The sequence below is a fragment of the Gadus morhua genome, chromosome 4 (genome assembly GCF_902167405.1).
Source record: "Gadus morhua chromosome 4, gadMor3.0, whole genome shotgun sequence".
Classification (NCBI taxonomy): domain Eukaryota; kingdom Metazoa; phylum Chordata; class Actinopteri; order Gadiformes; family Gadidae; genus Gadus; species Gadus morhua.
The window spans coordinates 13,623,617-13,646,116 of NC_044051.1; the positions used below are offsets into that span (position 1 = coordinate 13,623,617).

Sequence of the window (22,500 nt, forward strand, 5' to 3'; positions counted from 1 at the left end):
GCCGCTAATGGCCGATGGACCACCGATGTGGAAGTCGGGGTGATTCGGGTGACATCGGGCTAAAAATTTATGATCGGGTCAATTTATCGGGGTAGCATTTACACATACCCGATGTTATAACGATAACATAACGATTTATGCCAGGGAAGACACCTGAAGTGCGTTTGGCCTCATTTGACGCCAAATGACGTCAAATGACGCCAAGGGGAGACTGGTTTAGACTGATATTTATTTATATATTTATTTATATTACAATAGCGATTTTATAATAATAGAACGCCGGTTCTAAATGGGCGAAGTACCCCTTTAGTTATAAAAGTAGGACATCCATCCATCACCCCCTATTTATACCCAAGTGACAGATTGAGGGTCTTCCTCCAATCTGGTCACAATCGTTATTTGTCGTGAGACTATTGGTATAATTCGGCCTGCAATCTGTATGTTTCGGGTTACATTGGCTTACATCGGGTCTAATTCGGGTAAAAAATAAATAGCGTGACTCTATCGGGTGTAATTCGTGTGCATTCGTGTAATAAACGTGCTATTCCGTATGTCTTCCCTAGAGACGCCGGGTGTCTCTCGGGGGTCTTTCCTGTGTTGAGGTTGCCGATATAAAGACGATAAAACACGATAAAGCGCGGAAGATTAACGAATATAGCCGATGTACCCCCGGAAAATTCCCGAACGACTTGCTATGTCTTACGTTATACTCCCGTTCTATTCCCGATTATAGCCGATTAGCCCATAGCAACACCTGGTAACCGATTCTACCCCGATAGACCCAAAATTAACAAACATGTTCGTTCTTTGCCGATGTTGCCCGATGTTACCCGATCATTGAGCTTTTCTTCCCGTTGTCTAACGATGTTCCCGGGAAGAGTAACGGTGTTTCCCGATGCAACCACGCTATTTGCCGATATTATAACGATAGCTGCTGATTTAGCCATCGGGCACCATCGGGGCCCACTATCGGGTAGGTGTAAACAGGGCACCTTAAAAATGTAGCAAGACTTAGAGGGCTCATGTCCACCGAAGACTTACAAAAATGCGTACATGCCTTTATCACTAGTAAGCTTGATTACTGCAATGGTCTCCTTACAGGTCTGCCAAAGCAAACTCTAAGGAAGCTTCAGCTTGTTCAGAATGCTGCTGCTAGAGTTCTAACAAAGACCAAAAAATGTGAACATATTACACCAATCCTTAAATCGTTACATTGGCTTCCTGTAGGTCAGAGAATTGATTTTAAAATCATGTTGCTAACCTATAAATCCCTACATGGTTTAGGCCCAAATTATTGAACTGATATGCTTCGGCTACATAAGCTTTTTTAGCTTTGCCTTTATTTTCTACTTTATTACTAAAATTCCTTTTTAACTTTCTATTTTACTCATTTCTTTGCCTATCTTTTCTTTTACTTATCTATTATTATAAAAAAAAAAAAAATTGTATGACAATGTTCATATGTGAATCACTTTGAGCCTGCCTTGTGTATGAAAAGTGCTACATAAATAAAGTTGCCTTGCCTAATAGCTATTAAGAGTTAACTAATAGTAATAATTGACTAATGGTCTCCATGTTTTCCCATGGTCTTAATGCTAACTATTGTGAAGGTATTCATCTATGCATTATTGGATTAAAGTTAATTAATGGTGAATAAATGCACCCTTATTGTGCAGTGTTTCCACATCCACTGCATACGATCACGACAAGGAATCAAACCCTGTTGTTTTGACAACATTGTTTTGTCAACGGCCCCTATCGTTGTCTGCCTTTAACTGCTACCTCCTGTTAAACCTAGCACACACACACACACACACACACACACACACACACACACACACACACACACACACACACACACACACACACACACACACACACACACACACACACACCACACACACACACACACACACACACACACACACACACACACACACACACACACACACACACACACACACACACACACACACACACACACACACACACACACACACACACACACACACACACACACACACACACACACACACACACACACACACACACACACACACACACCCCCAAACACCCCCGCACACAATCCATCAATATTTGATCAGGTCTGGCTGTGGCGACTCGTGTTGTTATTGAGTCCTCCGTCTGAGGGATGTGAAGACTGGGGCTGTGGCCTGCTAGTCGTGGCTTTGTAGTCTCTAACAACCCCTCCCGCTGCCCAGGGCCAGGGGGAGAATACACACACAGACGGTGTGAAATATGGACGTAGTGTCCGTGACATCACCCGTGGTTTTACACACAACCATTGGGAAGCATCGATCGCCACCATTGCTTGAATTTTTTCGCGACCTGCAGTGGAAACTATCGATATCCGGCCTATTAATGGCGGGAAATGAATGTACCCCGCAAAGTGGTCGATGGGCAAAGCTCATTCATATGAAATCATTAAAAAGTCTCAAAATGTGTAATTGGGAGATGAACTACCGAGAGAGTTTCTGAAATATTTATCGACTCTATGAGTACGAGTATGAAATCGCCATTTTCCGTTGATCACTGACCCTTAGATGAACTACACGATTCTCGCTCCTAACAGAAAGTCCTTTTCCGCAACTGTAACATCGTGTTACGTGTGCTATTGCTTGTTTGATGCTTTGCTTGTGTTTGTGTGTGCGTGTGTGTGTGTGCGTGTGTGTGTGCGTGTGTGTGTGTGTGCGTGTATGTGTGTGCGTGCGTGCGTGTGTGTGTGCGTGTGTGTGTGTGTGTGTGTGTGTGTCACTTTGAAGCCAAAGCTTCACATCAACTCAATCAGTTGATTAGTTGAGTCATTTGTTGAGTTAAGAAAATAGCAAACATTTGCTGCATATCGCTTCAGGAATGAAAATATTTGGTTGCTGTGATCATTATAAATGAATGTCAGATTAATTCAAACCCATTTCAAACAGTACGTTGGGCTTTGAAATTATGACATTGTTGGAAATTATGATATTTAGTTATCAACAAAATTATGAAAGAAGGAATCCCTTTTACAGCCATAATGTGTTTTTCAATTAGCCTTCTTTGAGTCTCTAATAAGTAAACTAATACTCAGGCATCATTCTCTAAAACTCATCAGTGGCTTACAGAGTTCAAGCGAAGGTTCACCTGTTAATTAAAAGAATACAAACACTCTGTTACCTTGACGCTGAGGCAGTGTTGGGACCATTGCGAGCGCATAGCTCTCACCTCTCACCATATGCACATACACCTTTGCATTCTTTCACAGTTTATATGTCCATTCATGGCTCTGTGAACACATGTTCTTTTTGTTTTGTGTCTAAGCCAGTGCAGTTGGTTTTGGGTTTGGAACGCAGCATGCCTGATTGTAGCTACAGAGCGTCTATGCTCACTGAATGAGGTTAGCAGAGATCAAACCTTCTACTCCCTGTCACTAGAATAATTACATTGAACTGGTCTGTTCATGACTATCATCCGCCCCAAACAGACAGAAGATCAATTATTCTAAGACATTTTCTTTTGGTGATTGAGTCTGTTTTAGGGATGACCAGAAGTTCATGTGGTTTCGACACCATCCCCGTTTCTGACAGCCTGTCCCTGGATGGAGCTGTCAACGCGAATGTCCCCCGTAGGCTTTAGAAAATCATAAGAATCGATTTTAAAACGACAGAGGTCCTAGCTGGCTCATGGATATGAATCTCTAGACGGTTGTGATTAGTCTCTTTGTCTATCTGATGACGTCACTACACGGGGGTGTCTGTCTATCGTCTTTATTCAATCTTTCAATACAACATACAATGATTTCCCATTCTCGGAGCCAGCTTTGGCTGGTTTGCCAAAGATCAAACACACCATAGTAAAATGATTCAAATGTCGCCGTTTATCATTTCAGAATCCTCGTTTGTTTATCGTTATGCTCTGTTGATCGTAGAAAACACCTGCGCTGGCTTGGTTTGACCTGCTTGATTACGGGTTTGTTAAATTTTTCCACGATTATCTGTGCGCCTTTGCATATGAATGTGTATGTTGATTCATTGTGGAAGCATTCATTATACTTTGATTTAAATGATTTTGTGTCCGTGTTTGTATTTTTATGTGCACATTTGACGCCACCCTACGTTGGTTCTTTCAATCTCTCTATCGCTGCGCATTTCTTGTCATCATCTATGTTACCTCGCAAAGGACCTGCTGCGCATCACATGCTCTTTGTTTCAGAGGCAACATGCCAAGTGTCATGACATGCTAAGAATGTATACAAGTCTGTCCGTTTGTCTGTCAGTGTTCACATTCCTCAATACAGGCTGAACAGTGTTTGTATGATAAAATCACAACCTGCCAATGTTTGTTCCTTATATACTGTGTGTTCTCCATGTCATTTCTTCAGACTTCATAACACACACACACCAAACACACACACACACACACACACACACACACACACACACACACACACACACACACACACACACACACACACACACACACACACACACACACACACACACACACACACACACACACACACACACACACACACACACACACAACCACCCTCACACACAACCCTCCATCCAACTTGACCATGGCCAGTGCTTGTCATTATGCATCAACTTGATCAAAGTGTATCTGCATTTACCATTGTGTCATTACCAGGCCTTCAGTGTGTGTTTGTGTGTGTGTGTGTGTGTGTGTGTGTGGCCAGTCCACGTCGACTCCCATTAACTGGCCTTATGTCTCGCTGTGTTGCTGGTGTGCGTGTTGTCTTCTAGGCTCATGTGGTCCAACGCTGGCATGCCCATCAGGTCAGTAGTGCTCTGTGCTCTGAGGAGTCTTCCCACGTCCCCGAGTGAACGTGATACACGCTCTGTGCTGTGGTTTACCTCCCCCTCCCTCCCCCTCCCTCTGCCCGCTAAGCCCCGCCCCCCTGTCGCTGTTTACCTTCTTCTTCTTCTTCTTCTTCTTCAACTGCTTCTTCTTCTGTGTGTTCGCTTTCTCTCCCTTCCTGTAAGTGAATTGAGTCTGGTGCCAAGAATTTGTGATTTAAGGAGATCATCAGCTTTTATTTAGGGGTGGGGGGGGGGGGGATGTTAAATATGTTGATTCATTCAGACAAGAGAGCAAAAAACTAACAAACTGCAAATGAAAACATTTCTTGGAATTTATTTTCAAGCAATGGTTTCCGGGGCAACACGACGTCGGTGGGTTCAAATAACCCCACGACTAGGTGTTTGTCATACCGAATCAAAAACGTCATGATGACACTTTCGGGGGGGTTTTGGTTTGAGTGTGATCGTGATGGTGACCACCTTGTGACCCTGACTTCCTTCTTGTGGTGGTGGCTTCACTGGCTCTCTTTGTGTGTGTGTTTTTCTTAGTGTGTGTGTGCGTGTGTGTGTGTGTGTGTGTGTGTGTATAACAGAGGTGTTTGTGTGTATTTCAGTGTTGTGTCCCTGTCTGGCCACTCTTTCCTGCCCTGTGTGGTGGTGCTAAATGTCCCAGTGATGTCGCCTCAACACCGCTCTTCTCTCTTGTGTTTTGGATTGTGTCAGCGGTTGGATTTCCCTGTGATCTTTATGTGTGTGTGCGTGTGGTTGTGTAATTTGTGTGTATTTTTTGCGTGTGTAATGGATGACATTTATCTCTTCTTGATGTTTAATGGGTTTGTTTAAAAAAATGTATTCGCTGTATCGTTTACGTCCCTGACATTTAAGATGGAATGTGTTGATTTGAATTGTCGAGTTAGAGTTCAAGGGTCAACCTTTATAGTTTCTAGCCAAATTAGAAGTCACGCATACCTTCTGTAAATGTAGACTGGGAAATGACTGGAAATGTCCCCAGAGCCCCGTCTACTATACCACAGAGGGTTCAATTTAACGTAATGCGAGTCATCCTCTACGGAGGGTCAGGGCTTAGTTTAGCAGATATGGGAGATGTCTGCTTACACGCGTCCAATCTGCGGCTCATCAAGACCACAGCCATTGAGTTTCAACATCTCCCTAACGTTCTTCAGGTAAATGTCAGAATAGAGAGCATGTGATATATGTATATATATTAATGTAACAATAACAATAATAATAATAACGATAATACAAATAATAGTTACTTACTGCTCAATAGTTAGGATCAGTAAAATAGTCTGTGTATGTGTGTGTGAGTTGTTTCGACCCAGCGTGTCGGTGGAGGCGGGGATCAGACATCGCGGAATTGGCAGCAACAGCAAACCCAAGCTCGACGGTTATTTGAGGCCACTATGAAAATGCAAGGGAAAGAGTAAATAAACAGGAGTCGGTCCCGGGGGCTATCGATTGAACGACAGAATACAGCAGAAAGGGAACATCGGGCCAGGAAAGAGGAGGAGCGGTGAACAACAATGTGAGGGTAGGGATTTGATGCAGGGAGTGGCGGAAAAGAGGGGTTGGAGGGAGCAGGGTATATGTGTGTGGGGAAGAGATAGAGCTTAGTGCTAAATGTGATTATCGGCCCGAGCTGAAAGACCGCAAGCGTACGGTTGCGAATGAGGGCGATTCGAGCGCCCCTGACTCTCGCAACGCAAGCAGGCGTCTGAGGAGATTACTGAGGAGAGGGGAGGGGGGGGAGGTAATAGGGGGAGGGGGGAGGTTATACAACATAGAAATGGAAATGGGGGGGTTAAAAAACATGAAATGGAGAAGGGCGTACTTGGAGTAAATGGGTTGTTTTATCGCCCGGTGGCGAGTAAGTACGTCCTCACGTGGATAGGATAAGTTTACTGTCTGAAGGTGAGATGTTCTGCAGGTCCGACCTTGTTGAGAAGAAAGAAGAAAAAACGGATCCATTGGAATGCATGCTGCTGGACTGCCTGGGAAGATATTTGACACATATAGACACGCTCACACACACACACACAAAGACCCACACAAACACACGTGAGACACACACACAAAGTGCTTTTTTACTGCTCACGACCGGTTATTTTCAGAAAACCGCCGGCTGGTAAGAAGTTACAGACATCGTCCTGACCACACAGGCGACCAATTAGACCCAAGAAAGAGAGAGACAGGATGCAGGTTACACACGCAGGAGAGACATAGGCAGCGGCCTAGGAGATAGTGAAACGTCAGTAAGTAGGGATGAGTTCAAGTGGGGGATGGTTGTAGAATGAACAGACCGACAGCCAATTTAGCTTCTTGAAGAGAAAAGCAGGATTTGTCTGCCACTTTTAAACCAGGAGCCTTCAATCGTCATTGCGTCTGTCTGGGGTCTGTGCGTCTGTTCTTGGTTTACGTTTACTTCTAAGGACTTCAAGCCTTGATGATTGTGTCATCGTTCACTCATTATACTAAGTGCATCCAACCATGCTCCAAATGAGAGAGAGAGATAGAAAGTTGGAGAGAGAGAGAGACAGAGAGATAAAGATAGTGAGGGAGACATAGAAAGATGAAAAATAGAGAGATACAAGGAAAGATAAAGAGAGAGAAATACATAAAAAGATAAAATGAGAAGAGAGAGAGACATAGAAAGACAGAGAGAGAGAGAGAGAGAGAGAGAGAGAGAGAGAGAGAGAGAGAGAGAGAGAGAGAGAGAGAGAGAGAGAGAGAGAGAGAGAGAGAGAGAGAGAGGGAGAGGGAGAGAGAGAGAGAGAGAGAGAGAGAGAGAGAGGGTGAGATGGAGAGAGAAAGATTGAGAGAGAGAGGTTGGTTGGGTTTCAGGCAGAGGTGTCAGAGGAATACGAGAAGAAAGCCGGCTTTAGGTCCGATGTTGGAGGGCTGACAGAACAGGAGATCAAGAGAGCGCTCCGACAAGGAGAGGCAGAACCAAAGCCCAGGAGGTCTTGGTGGAGGGGAGCAGGAGGAGGGGTGGAGCGATAGCAAGGGACGAGAAGAAAATACAGATATATAGCCTAACATAGGGGCCTAGCCATTGAAACCGCGCCATCGCGTTATACAGCCCGTTTTAGGTAACTCTTCAAAAAGAGAAGGGCCTGAAAGAACAGAAAGATGAACATCCTCTTCTTGTGCCCATGTTATATTCCTTATAGACCTTCATTCAAAAGTCCCTTGACTCGTTCAATGAGTCACTGCACGTGTACAGGCAATATGGTACAGCAAAAACAAACAAATACAGATAAGTCAATACAAAAAAAAAAAAATCATGTAATATCTATTTTGATTCCGATGTCTTTACTTGTTTTACTTACTATTCAATCCATCCATCATCCTTTTTTAAAGTGCAGAATCCACAGGCAGCGCGCTCCCAATACTTTAGGGAATTCTTAGGAATGATTAGGACAAAATTTCCAGAAAGCAAATCAAACAATTTAAAATATAAAATCCCCCTTGACAACATCAACGTGGAACGATGTTTGACTGCAAAATAAAATAAAGACAACCCAGTTAAAACGCCAAAAGCTAAAACAGCTAAAATTAAAAATCAAGATAAAAACAACACAACCTACAGTGTTACAGTTGCTGCCCAGAGTCGGTCTAGCCTCTCCCATACCTGGACAGCAGACAGCAGCAGACCAGCACCTCCCCCGCCCCCCAGCCTTATGATGATAAGGGCAGACCAGGCGAGCGCTAGCTTAGCATAACGACCTCCGCGGGGGCGGGCGCCACGCCGGGCCGCTATGATGTGGGGCCCCGGACAGGCAGGGTCAGGGGTACATAACGCATCCGCTCCCCTGGTGTCCCTGGGGGCCCCTGGCAGGTCACACACACTTACAGTAGAGCTGACGGAGGGCCACGCAGGAGATGATGGGCTTAGCGCATGGAACACATTCATCCGCCCACACGCTCACAAACACATGCGTTCACACGCACACACACACACACACACACACACACACACACACACACACACACACACACACACACACACGCACACATTCATTCACACTCACACATACACATATGCGTTCACACACAAACACGCACACACACACACATGTATTCACACACACACATTCACAGATGCATTCACACTCACACATACACACACATGCGTTCACACTCAGACACACACACATGCGTTCACACTCTTATACACACATCCACCCACACAAATATGACTGAACTCCCTGACACAAACGCACGCACACATATGAAAAGCATCCAACACACACATACGAAAGCACCCACACACACAGGCGAAAGCACCCACACACACATACGAAGGTACACTCACACACTCGTTGGGAAGCCTTGCTCCAGGAGGAGACGGGACAGACGGGGAGGCGTGTGAGCCAATGTCTGCATCTGCCAAAGTGTGTGTGGGCCCGGGTCGGAGCGCCCAGAACACCGTGGCTGAAGCGTCGTCCCCCCCCCCCCCCCCCCCCCCCCCCCCCCCCCCTCCATCTCACGTCAGAGCTCAACGGGAACAACATGATGAGGATGAGGACGATGATGAAGATGATGAGGTGGAGACGATGGAGGACAGTCTGGAAACGGAAGGGGGGGGCTTAAATGGTTTTAGAATGGAAGGATCTAAGGTCTGTCACTAGCCGTGGTGGGGTATATATGTATATATCTGTTGTATCCTATGTGTTTTCAGTGTGACTTCTATACGTTTTTGTTTGCCTTCCATTGAGGTTGATTTGGTGTTTGAAGGGATGAATGCCTCGTGTCACCCTGGATCCTATTGATTTGATTGTCGTGTAACTGGTGTGTGACCTACTCTCCTGTCCTTCTTCCTTCCTTCCTTCGGGGTTCTTCTCCTTTTCCTACTTCGGTGTTCCCATTCCCGATATTCCTTCTTCCTTCGTCCCGGTGTCCCTTCTCCCCTCCCCCCAGCTTCGGATTCGTGTTTCCTAACTCCTACCTCCTCACTCCTTGTCACAGGCAGATGCAGCAACCAGCTTTCTCCGCGCCGCTCGTTCTGGGAACCTGGACAAGGCACTGGACCACATCAAGAACCGGATCGACATCAACATATCCAATCAAGTAAGGAGCTAGAGCCACTCATTAGGGGAAAGGCTAAGTTATGGTTCCACAATGATGCAACGAATGACCCTGCAGTCGCCTCGACGCAGTCGTGAACCTGTTTTGGTTCTGCGGCGGGTTAACGTTGGGTTTCCGTTAGCGACCAATCACAGCCCTTGCTCCACGAAGCAAGGTAAAAAAAATTGGGATGCGCACGTCAGGCCCTGACATTGGAGGAAAGGAGGGTCTGCAAGGACATATTGGGTCCATAAACCCCCTTTGCGTTGCGTCAACGTGGAACCATGGCTATGCCTTTACTCTGGGGGTCCCTCAAGACCCCGGAGGCAGGACTCCTGCTGTGAGGGGAGGGGCTCACTTTCCGTAGGAGGGCCAAAGAGAAACGAATTAGTTCCAAACGGATATCTGAGCTCATTTGTTCTGTAAGCTGTATTCAAATCCCCTTTATATATATATACAGTATATATATATATATATATATATATTTATATATCGTTGCGACCCCTTCTGTAGTTTTTGCCCATCTGCTTCTACACAAATAGTTTTTTATCCCGTCAACATCTAAATGAATTTATCGATGTACCAGTGAATGTTATTGAATCGCTCTACTACAAACCAAATGATGAGTAGTAGCTTGCTCGTGGCTTTGAATTAATCATCTGTTCGTATAAACTGCAAATGAGACCGTAAAAATATTGATAATCGAATATCTAAACCTTAAGTTATTCATCACATGCAACCCCATATACATATCAGGGGACCCTAAGTGGCCCCGGCCCCAAGGTTGGGAACCAGTGGGTTTGGTCATCCCGCTCAAGGTTGCCTTAAAGTCGAAAGGCAACATTTGGGATCAAACCTGGTATCTTTTGGATGGGAGTCAGTCACCCTTAGCACTGGCCCACCTATATAAAGTGAGGCGGGGTAGGATTGTCTGTGTGTGTGTTTGTGTGTGTGCGGAGGTGTGTTTGTCCGCACATGCATGTATGTGTGTGATTTGGTTGCATGCTTTCAGCAGTAACAAAATACAAGTTGTCTGCACACGCGAGGCAGTGTATGCGTACGTGTGTGTGTGCGTGTGTGTGCGTGTGTGCGTGTGTGCGTGCGTGTGTGCGTGTGTGTGTGTGTGTCTGTGTGTGTGTTTGTGTGTCGTAAAATGAAATCAATATCAGAGGCTATGGATATTCCCGCGTTATGTTCCAGCATTAGTGGCTGTAGGGAATATTACCCCGCTGGGTCAGATTAATGAGGCGGTCTGCGGTCTCACTAACATTACATCATGCTATGCTAACACACACCGCTGCCCTTTCGTTCCATTCCAAAGGATATCACCTTACCTGGCTAGCTTTTTGTTTTTATAAAACAAATTAAAAATGTTATACAGCATTGATTTGAATCAGTTTAATCCACGCTGAAAGCTATCTCATTACTGAAATGAGCTGACATTTCGTTAAATACTCAACACAGAGATAACATTGATGACATGGGAAAGTCCTCTCCCCTTTCCTTTCCTCCCCTCTCCTGCCCTCCACTTCCTCCTTAATAGTAATCCTAATCGGTTGCTACATAAATAGTACATTCTAGTGCCACTGCATTGACACTGAGAAGAAGCAGACAAGGCAAAGCTTTAATCATCCGCCGAAATTATTACTGTATATAATTGTATATTAGGAGTTGGCTTTGACCAATGAAGGACTTGACCATAAATGTCCAAAACTAAAACCATGACACAAATGTGTACAAAAACACACACACACACGCACACGCACACGCGCACGCACGCACGCACGCACGCACGCACGCACGCACACACACACACACACACACACACACACACACACACACACACACACACACACACACAAACCTACACAACCACACATAGACACACGTACACACACACACACACCCACACATCCACAACCACACACATACACACAGACAAACTTCGGAGCCAATCACTCACCCACTCAGCCACATTCCTCCCCTCATTTTCTCCCCTGTTCTGTGGACCTCGCTGCCGTTACTCTGCGTTGCATCATTGCTTCAGGGCACACGGGAGATCCACAACACAACGCCAGAGTTCAGCTGCTCCTACTGCAGAGCAAAATGATAATTATAATCCTTTTTCTATTGGTCGCGTCTTGCTTACCGGCTCGCACCCGTTGCTAATGAAGGAGCCAGGGTTTGACTTGTAACCCTGCCATTCATTAGCGGGCCGTGGATCTACGGGTTAATGATAGTGAATGACGGGTGAGAGCGAATGGTTTGAGTGAATGAAAGGACAGGGTCTCCCCTCTCAGACAAACAGAGCCAGCCGCGGTGAAACCCATGTTGTCAGGAAGTAGACAACCACGCAAAGTGTTGTCTCACGGTGAAAAACAAGCGGACACACGCACACACTCACGCACCATGCTGCAGTACATTCACTCACACACACGCATACACATTCCTACTACATTATCTTATACTAACACACACATGCACACACAACAGGATCTTACACACACACACACACAGTATGCACACGACAGTATCTTAAACTCACACACACATATACGCAGACACTTACACATGTCCACACATATGAAATATTTCCAGACTTCAGTAGCATGTACAAACATGTATACACTCTACAGTAACTTAAACACGAATACACACTATGCAATACCTTATACTCACACCCATATGACCAACACCTTTACTTGCACACCTAAAAGAAGGTGTGTACATACACACACACAAACACACCCACCTGCAGCTACACTAGTACGCACCATTACGCTTATTTCTCTATTAGTGGAATCCGATTTGTCCAGTAATGTTTTAACTGCTCAGGAGGAAGAGCATGTTTTCTAGCTAGAGGAGGGGATTGGGGAGGAGAGGAGGGGAGGGGAGGGGGGAGGAGGGGAGAGGAGGGGAAGGAAGGAGGGGAGAGGAGGGGAGAGGGGAGGAATGGAGAGGGAATTGGAGAGGACAGGAGAGGAGATGAGAGGATAGAAGAGGAGGGGAGAGGAGGGAGGGCGGGGAGGAGAAGAGAGGGGAGAGAAGGTGGAGGAGAGGTGGGAGGAAGGGGAGGAGAAGAGGGGAGAAAAGGGGAGAGAGGAGAGGAGAGTGGAGGGGAGTTCTCCATGAGATTGATGTTATCCCCGTCCTTACTGTAGATTTGGCCCTGCAGTCTCTTTCACGTAAAGTGCTACAAATCCATCTACCTGTCACTCCTCCGCAGCCCCAACTCCTCTTCCCTCGCTCTTACTGTTTCTTTCACTCTTTCCTTCCTCCTTTCCTTCTCCTTTCGCCCATAATCCTTCTTTGTTTCAATCACACATATTGTTTTCCTTGCTTCCATCCTTAATATTTGTATTCATATGTTTCTTTCTAATAAGATTCTTTTTTTTTCCCTTCCATGACTTCTATGTCATTCTTGTGTATAGCCTTCTGTTTGTTCATTCCGTGCAAAATACTGTAGGCCTTGTACATTTTCATTGCCATGCATATGGACCGTACTGAACCAATAATAGTGTGTTTCTCTGGCCGTCTAAACTGAAGCAAAAATACAAGGCATTCACATGCTGCCTGCTCTCTGTGCGCCTGCTCGGTGGAGGGGATGCGTTGCCCATTTAAAATGAAGTGACACTGCAGTATGGTAACAGCACATCCATACTGGGTTACTGCGACACCTGGTGGCCGCAGGTGTTACTGCAGCAGCGTTTGAACCGTACGCGCTGTATTCCGTAGCTCGCTAGCCTAACTGATGCTGACAACACCCAGACACGAAGACAAAGCCAGGCCGACAGGGAGGGAGGGAGGGCACAGAGACGGAGGAATAATTTGTAAGATCTAAATCTGGCTCCTAGTCCTTTGGGATTCAGAGAAGGTATTTCTAGAGATGGCTTAAAAGACTTTCAGAAAGCAGAAGATACAGTCATCTGCTTCCATGTTTTTAGTACTCTAGCTTCCTGCTCATTAACACATTAATCTAAACTGCGCCCGTTTTGATTTTGAAAACTGTTTTGTGTTGTGAATCATAGAGTTAAAGAACTAGAGTATCATACCATTGAGTACATCATGTTGAGTCACCATATCATTTAAGCAATGAATGTTGTTTAAATCTAATTAAGGTTCTGTTTGCTTTTCCCTAGAATGGACTCAACGGGTTACATCTGGCCTCTAAAGAAGGTCACGTCAAAATGGTGTTGGAGTTACTACACAATGGCATTGTGTTGGAGACCACCACTAAGGTAAGTACACTCCCTTCGCCCTGTTGTCAGTTCAACTACCTCACACCTGCATTCCAAGGTGAAAGTAAACCAATTATCTTGTGTTAATTGGAATGAAAATATGCAGTGCTTAGCAAAGGTGACAATTTGTCCATTCAAAATCTTGAGACTGTGGATATATCCTCTGTGTTTTAAGTTGTTGTTCCAAATGTTTTCAGAGTTGACATGTGAGAATTGTCCCCTAAATAGAAAGTGTTCACTATATAGGCAATATGGAAGTAAGCCAATTGGAACATGGCCCTTAACTCCTCCCACTCCCTCTCACTGTGTCTCCTCCAACTCTCTCACCTCGTGTCACTCGCATACATAATACATCATGATGGTCACTTAGTTTCTCGTCATGATGCTCCCTTTCCTCTACGCTCGCTTGAACCACAGTCGCAAGGCCAATGTTCCCATTAAACTAAAAGTCAACGTTTGAAGAAGGGAACCATTTTGTGAGCTTGTTACCTTAAACCTTCTACATACTGGTCCTGGAGGTCTCTGACTCACTTCTCCCCCTCACTGTGTGTGTGTGTGTGTACACGTGTATGCATGTGTGTGCATGGTACGCGCACATGCACGTGTGTGTGTGTGTGCGTGTGTGCTACGTGTACGTGTGTGTGCGTGTGTCTATGTATGTGTGTACCCGTGGTGGATGTGTATTTGCCTGTGCGTGTCGTGACCTTCAGAAAGGGAATACGGCCCTCCACATAGCAGCCCTGGCGGGACAGGAGAGGGTGGTGGCGGAGTTGGTGAACTACGGGGCCAACGTCAACTCCCAGTCGCAGGTGAGGACCCGCCCGACATTCCATAATGCACAAAACAATACAGTGGTCTGGCTGCACGTGTATTGTGCAAGCATTGTGCAGGTGTACGGGAGGTGTACGCGCATGTTGAAGCAGACCCATGGAGTACACACACACAAAGCAGTTAGGAGGGACACAACGTGTGTGTGTGTGTGTGTGTGTGTGTGTGTGTGTGTGTGTGTGTGTGTGTGTGTGTGTGTGTGTGTGTGTGTGTGTGTGTGTGTGTGTGTGTGTGAGAGTGGGTGTGTAGGCCAGCAAAGCACACATCTATAATCCGTTGTGAATAAATGCATGTGCCTGTGTGTGTACGTGTGCGTGTGCATCCATGAACACCAATAAAAGGTTGTGCGTGAGAGTGTGTGTCTGTGTGTGTGCGTGCGGGTGTGTGTATGCATCCCTGAACACATAAATTGTGTGCAAGTGTGTGTATGCATGCGTATGTGCGTGCGTGCATCCATGAACACTAATAAATCTACATGTGTGAGAGTGTATGAGTGTGTTTTTACGATTGCCCGTAAATCTGCACATGTTTGACGTGAGGCTCTGTGTGGATCCTCTCTCCCTCACAGAAAGGCTTCAGCCCTCTTTATATGGCCGCCCAAGAGAATCACTTAGAGGTCGTCAAGTTCCTGCTCGAGAATGGCGCCAATCAGAGCCTCCCCACAGAGGTCAGCTGGGATTACTGTCCTGCATTCTCTGTGTCGGCCTGAGAGTCTTTCTGGTCTCTCCCCTCTTAAGCTGGGGCTACGCTACACGATACCTTCAATCTAAGACGATGGCCAAACAATACTACGCATTGAATGAATACAAACGTTTCATTTGCTGTTGGTAAATCGCCCTGCCGATTCTTCTCTCTGAACCACACACACCATTAGATCATGGTAAAACCCTATAGCCCTGATAAAAATCAAACATGTTTGTATAAATCTGCGACATGCCGAGTTGGATCGTATGGAGCAATGTCAATGTGTCACTCACACACCCATCACCACCACAGAGTCCTACTCTGCCGCCCCTCTGCCCCGACCGGAGCTGCACATTCTGGGACCGGACATCAGATCATTCCCGAATCAGCCCTGGACGAATCGTGTGGCGTAGCCTGTAGCTATGAAATGCTGCCTCGTAAAGCAGTAACGAGGTAATGCGTAATGCTCCCCCCCAGGATGGCTTCACCCCCCTGGCGGTGGCGCTGCAGCAGGGCCATGAGAACGTGGTGGCCCTGCTCATCAACTACGGCACCAAGGGCAAGGTGCGGCTGCCCGCGCTGCACATCGCCGCGCGCAACGACGACACGCGCACCGCCGCCGTGCTGCTGCAGAACGACCCCAACCCCGACGTGCTCAGCAAGGTACGGTCCGCGCCACACACAAACCTGTCAAAGGAATACGGTCGACAGTACGGACGCTCTGTTTGTGTCTTTGTTTTGTGAATGAAGATAAGTCAGGATTGACGTGGGCTCTGAGAATGACAAAATTGCAACAAATAATTCTTTGCTAATTTACATTTAGATTACATTTTGCTAATTTACGCTTTTATCCAAAGTGACTTACAATAAGTACATTTGTCATAAGAAAGTGAAACAGTATATCGCTGTCGGGACAGTAAGGATGTTCATAGCACCAAGTGCAAAGCACTAACAATCGCTAGGATAGCCCATTCCCTGCATACAACAAGGATAGCTAGGATAACATGCTACATAACTAAGTACTAATAGCTAAATACAACCTACAATAAGTGTGGTACATTAAGTGCCAGGACGTACAACATACAGTAAGTAGTAGGGGAGGGACGTGGTGGCTATGCAGAGTCCAGGTGAACTCTGAACAGGTGAGTCTTGAGTCTTTTGGTAAGTTGGTGAGGGACACCGTGGTCCTTACATCGGCAGGGAGCTCGTTCCACCTCATTATGTAGTGTGGAGTGGCCGTTATCGAAGGTGAGTACGGAGACAGGCCATCGAGGGACAGAAGGGGAGGTTAGAGGTCGTTCTCAAGAGGCTGAGGACACCTTCACTTTCGCTGAGCACACACTTGATTGGTTCAACTAAATGTCCATGGAGAGAATACCTAAGTGCGTGAGGTTGCATTCCTTATAAATGTGGTTGCAAGGCAAACCCCACTATTGTTTTCATGTGTCTTATTGTTTTTTCTTTTTATAGTCCTTCCACCTCATTTTCGGTAATTATCTCCTCCTACAGTGTTGCAGGTATAAAACCGAGCCCATTGCAAGGAATTGCACGTATCCGTGGGCTGCGCCATTCCTACGATTTTTTAAAGTTTGCATATATTTTGCATCGGTCTATGCATCCCTTTGCATAGACTGTAAGTAAGGAGGCCTCCAAAATGTTATGTGCCGGTGTGACCACCGGGGATGCTATAACTCTTGGTCAAACCTAAATGGCAGCAGACCACGCCCAGTGTCATAAAAAAATCTGAAACTTGGTATCTGGGCCTTATTTGACATGCTGAATCTTTGGACACATAAGGTACGCCTATAATGTTTTTTCTGTATCTTGTTTGTTTTGGAAAATATTGAAAAAATATTGAAGACCGACCCGTATCCCAAATGACCCAAAATTTGGTCCACATACTCCTTCATACTGCCCGACCGTATGGTATTATTTTCATTTTGATCCCGTAATGGCCGAGTTGGGGCGAGTTATGCAAAAATGAAATTTCACAAATGAGCCGCCATTGTTCAATAAATCACAAGTCCGCTTCAGAGAACCCTAGGGGCCAAAAACATGGTGTACCCATCAAGGACAACCCCCTTAGGTAATGTGGAACGTTTTCTGATTATGGCTGAAAAAATTACTTCACAGGGTCAATTTCTAATTACTGTTGAAGGTGCTCAGTGAGCAATTTTTTTATAATGGAAGTCAATTAAGAAAATAACGCTGACCTCAACCATTCCAAAGGCAAAGAACTCAGGGTTGTCAAAGTTGGTACACGTATAGAAACCGTGCGTAAGCAAGCCTCCAAAAAGTAAGAACCGCTTAAGCCACAGGGGGTGCCATAACTCACAATCCAACGAAAACAACCCAGAAAAAACAACAACAACACCCATTGACCAATCAATCACAACTGAGCTTCAAACCAGCCCAGGGAATTGAAACTCGGCGTACTCGCTCATTAGCCTTGCCAGCATTAGCATGTCAGCATGTTCACAGAATATTGTGCACACGGCGAGTTGGCATGAAACCACACGCATTCACATGCAGCGTCATGTCTAGTTATCAACTTGCGCAGGCTTAACTCTAAAGATGTTTGATGTCCAACATTTCCTCTGTTAGACTGGGTTCACGCCTCTCCACATCGCTGCCCACTACGAGAACCTGAGTGTTGCCCAGCTACTGCTGAACAGAGGAGCCAACGTCAACTTCATCCCCAAGGTCAGTGGGACTCAGACGGGCAGCCAATCAGAATCAACGATGACACTAATGTATCCTCCGCGCTGCTGCCAATAGCTGCAATGTGATGAATAACGTCAGACATTGGCCAAGGTGGTGTTGGCTGTGTGTGTATGTGTGTGTGTGTGTGTGTGTGTGTGTGTGTGTGTGTGTGTGTGTGTGTGTGTGTGTGTGTGTGTGTCTGTGTTGGTGTGTCTGTCTGTGTGTGTGTGTGTGTGTGTGTGTGTGTTGATGTGTGTGTGTCTGTGTTGGTGTGTGTGTGTGTGTGTGTCTGTGTGTGTATATGTTTGAGGAATATTGAATGAAAAGCAAATCATCGTTTTCATACTGCTGAGTGAGACTGAAAGTCTTGCAAAGCGACCTGCTTGCCCTTCTGTTTTTTGCCTTCCTACAATGTCAATTTAATTATAGTCTGTGTGTTTCTATATTTAGTCACAGACAAACTCAGTTCAGGGCTCCTTACAATTCTGAAATCATAAATATTGCAGCTTTTATTCCTCTTCTTCTGCCACTCGCTGCCTCACAAAAAATAAATACAGACATACATTATAAAAAAATAGAAACCTATATTTGTGAAATAAACAGACATAGATCATAAATGTATGCATTTATAAAATAAATACAAACACAAAATAAGAAAAACAATATCACACATTTCGAAAACTAAAAAAAAATTATTATTATTTTTTTTTTTAAAGAAATATAATCCTAATTATAATCAAAACAACCACACGGTGCGACGCTGATATCCTTGAGGGTTAGTCCAGGTTGGTCTCAGGGTCCAGGTACACAGGGCCATGCTCCAGGGGCTGACTCACCCCTCCCTGGTTCTGTGTTGCAGAACGGCATCACCCCGCTGCACATCGCCTCCAGGAGGGGCAACGTCATCATGGTGCGACTGCTGCTGGACAGGGGGGCCCAGATAGACGCCAAGACCAAGGTGAGGGGATGCGGCGTAGGTATGGTAGGGGTCAGAGGTCAGGGGGTCAGGTCCCCCCGCCCCAGAGGCTCTGAGTTGCAGCACCAGTGTCCCCATTCTGCCTGTAAGCGTCCTAAGATGTCCTGATCATACCCCCTCTGAACTCTGAACGTCCTCTTCAAAATGGCTTCCGTGTTCTGATTCTGCCGACCGCATTCAGCCCAACTGTAAACAACAGCAAACACGTCATCTCAGTGCGTAGTTTATGGACAAAAACAGTGAACAGCCTTCACTGAAGTACCTCACAAATGGTATATTCACTCAGAACAAAGTGTTACTGCTGTTGTTTACCTTCGAGGCAGGCGCGTTCGCACAAAAGGCTTTGAGGCAGAATTGGCACAACAAAATTATTTTTCACTAATTATATTGCAAACTGTTGTTTGAGCAAACCCGGGATAGACGGTAACGATAGTTTGATCACGGACCGGTATTGTCATTTAACGACATGCAAGGTAAATAACCTGGGTAGTTTAATGACTAAATAGTACCATAATTAGGCAAATATAGCTGCTTTGTACATAAGCGGCACTTGCCTGAGGACTGAGGGTTGAAATAAACAAGTCTGTATACAAACAGCACCCGTGTAAAGGCGACAGTGGCAAATGCCTGATTTGAAGCACACTAAATCTTATCCGAAGGCGCCCACGCCGCTGCTATGCTGAGCTGTGCTCACTGTTGTCTGCATTGTGCTGATCTGCAGTGCCGTCTTTTGCTGACTTGTTCTCCCTGGCAGTTCCTGGGTGGCTCTGCTCTGAACCTCGTTTGATTGGCAGGCTAGCGAGCATGAGCCGCCTGGCCGCTGTTGTCACACTGTCACGAGTCTGGCCGGACGACCCGCCTGCTGATTGGCCACTCCCTGTGTGTTGTCGTTTGCTCTGGTCTCATATCCCACACTCTTTTTCAACCCCCCCCCTCTCTCTTTCTATTTTCTGTTCCCCTCCCTATCATCATTTCCCTCTCCATCACTGTCTCCCTATCCTTCTCCCTCTCCCTCTCTCTCTCTCTCTCTCTCTCTCTCTCTCTCTCTCTCTCTCTCTCTCTCTCTCTCTCTCTCTCTCTCTCTCTCTCTCTCTCTCTCTCTCTCTCTCTCTCTCTCTCTATCTCTCTCTCTCTCCCTCTATGCTATCTCTCACCCGCTCTCGCTCTCTCTCCCTCTTGGTCCATCTCTCTCCATCTCTCTCTCCCTCTTGGACCATCTCTCACTCGCTTTCCCGTTCTCCCTCTCTCTTCGCTGTCTCTCACTCGCTCCCTTGCTCTCTCGCCCTCTTTGTCCGTCTCTCTCTCTCTCTCTCCCCCTCCTCCCCCCTCCCTCCCCCCAGGATGAGCTCACTCCTCTGCACTGTGCGGCCAGGAACGGTCACGTGCGCATCATCGAGATCCTTCTGGACCAGGGTGCCCCCATCCAGGCCAAAACCAAGGTGGATCCCCGCACCTTCCACCACACACACACACACACACACACACACACACACACACACACCCACACACACACACACACACACACACGCACACAGATGAACGCACACACACACACAAACACACGCACGCACACACGCACGCACGCACGCACGCACGCACGCACACACACACACACACATACCTCATACAACATGAGGATTTCTTAGGATATCAAGGATAAGCTACCATAGCAACTGGATTTGCTTCAATAGAGATTCAGATTGTTTGTTAATCGAGATATTGAATTCTGGAATGTGTTCCTTTGTACCTGACTCCAAAACATGACGTGTTCGCATAGGCTGTCGCACTGCTGTCAAACACAGACATTTTGGGGGTAAAATATAGTTGTACTTACATGGCTATACGTGGTGTTGTTTACCAATTGCCGGCCGCTGTAAATTGGTTGGCATGTGAGGGATGTGGCACTCATTTGGCTGAGAATCCTGCAAACACACGTTCTATATCTGCCTGTGCATTGTTACTTCACTTCTTCTCTACATCTCTATCTAACACCCCTTTACATCTTAACTTCAATTCCTGTAGATCTCTATCCTACTTCTTGTACATCTTTACCTCACTTCCTGTGCACCTTCTCTTCACATCCTGTACACATCTGCCTCACTTCCTGTAAATCTCTATCTGACTTCCTGTACACCTCTACTTCACTTCCAGTAGACCTCTTGTTGCCTTCCTGTAGACCTCTCTCTCACCTCCTCTCCATCTAAACGTCCTTCCCTGTGTCCTCACCCTAACCCCCTGTCTGCGACCTCCCTCTCGGCCCGGTCAGAACGGCCTGTCCCCCATCCACATGGCGGCCCAGGGCGATCACATGGACTGCGTGAGGCAGCTGCTGCAGTACAACGCTGAGATCGATGACATCACCCTGGACCACCTGACGCCACTGCATGTGGCCGCCCACTGCGGTCACCACCGCATGGGCAAAGTGCTGCTGGACAAGGGGGCCAAGGCCAACGCCCGCGCACTGGTCAGCGCTTTTCATTGTTTTGACTTTATTTATTCTATTAATAAGGGTTTCTTTTGTTTCAATGAACCATTTAAAAAAAAATTAAGCCCAAAAATGCATGTGTCGCTTTGGGATTGTTCTAACGTTGATTTACTAATCCAGCAGAAGATCCAAAATAGTATTACATAGTGTTTGATATATTTCTATTTGTAAATGGCACAAAATGTAAATCCACAACTGCTGTTTAAGGGCAAAAGGATTTGAATTGAGTCAAATAACCAGAACACTTTAAACATGCTGTTTATGCACACTAACTGCACTGTGTCTGTGTGTGTGTTCTGCAGAATGGCTTCACTCCCCTCCACATCGCCTGCAAGAAGAACCACATGCGCTCCATGGACCTGCTGCTCAAACACTCTGCCTCTCTGGAGGCTGTCACTGAGGTAGGAGCAGGAAGAGGAGAGGGCTGTGCATCACAATGCATCATGGGATTTATTTTTGGCAATACTCCACCATATTGAGAGGACTCAAGAGACGTTTAGTACTGGAAAATCCAAAGTAAACATAAATATACAGCAACCTAGGCTAATTGAGAAGTTGTTCTGCCACGTCTCAAATGGTAGTGGTGGTGATAGGGATAGTGGTGCTGGTAGTGATGGAGGTGGTGGTAGTGATGGAGATGATGGTAGTGGTGGTGGTGGTGATGGAGATGGTGGTAGT

The 22,500-nt window shown here is 46.1% G+C and overlaps 1 protein-coding gene across 3 annotated transcripts in view; it reads left to right on the plus strand.

The window, feature by feature from the left end:
• ank1b (ankyrin 1, erythrocytic b) overlaps positions 1-22,500 on the plus strand; it is an 81,509-nt gene that overhangs the window by 19,658 nt on the left and 39,351 nt on the right. For all 3 annotated transcript variants that reach the window (XM_030355104.1, XM_030355102.1, XM_030355103.1), the window contains exons 2-11: positions 9,810-9,911; positions 14,048-14,146; positions 14,857-14,955; positions 15,543-15,641; positions 16,136-16,321; positions 18,263-18,361; positions 19,221-19,319; positions 20,678-20,776; positions 21,604-21,801; positions 22,125-22,223. In XM_030355104.1, the coding sequence (XP_030210964.1) occupies positions 9,810-9,911; positions 14,048-14,146; positions 14,857-14,955; positions 15,543-15,641; positions 16,136-16,321; positions 18,263-18,361; positions 19,221-19,319; positions 20,678-20,776; positions 21,604-21,801; positions 22,125-22,223 (1,179 nt within the window). The remainder of the gene's footprint in view (positions 1-9,809; positions 9,912-14,047; positions 14,147-14,856; positions 14,956-15,542; positions 15,642-16,135; positions 16,322-18,262; positions 18,362-19,220; positions 19,320-20,677; positions 20,777-21,603; positions 21,802-22,124; positions 22,224-22,500) is intronic.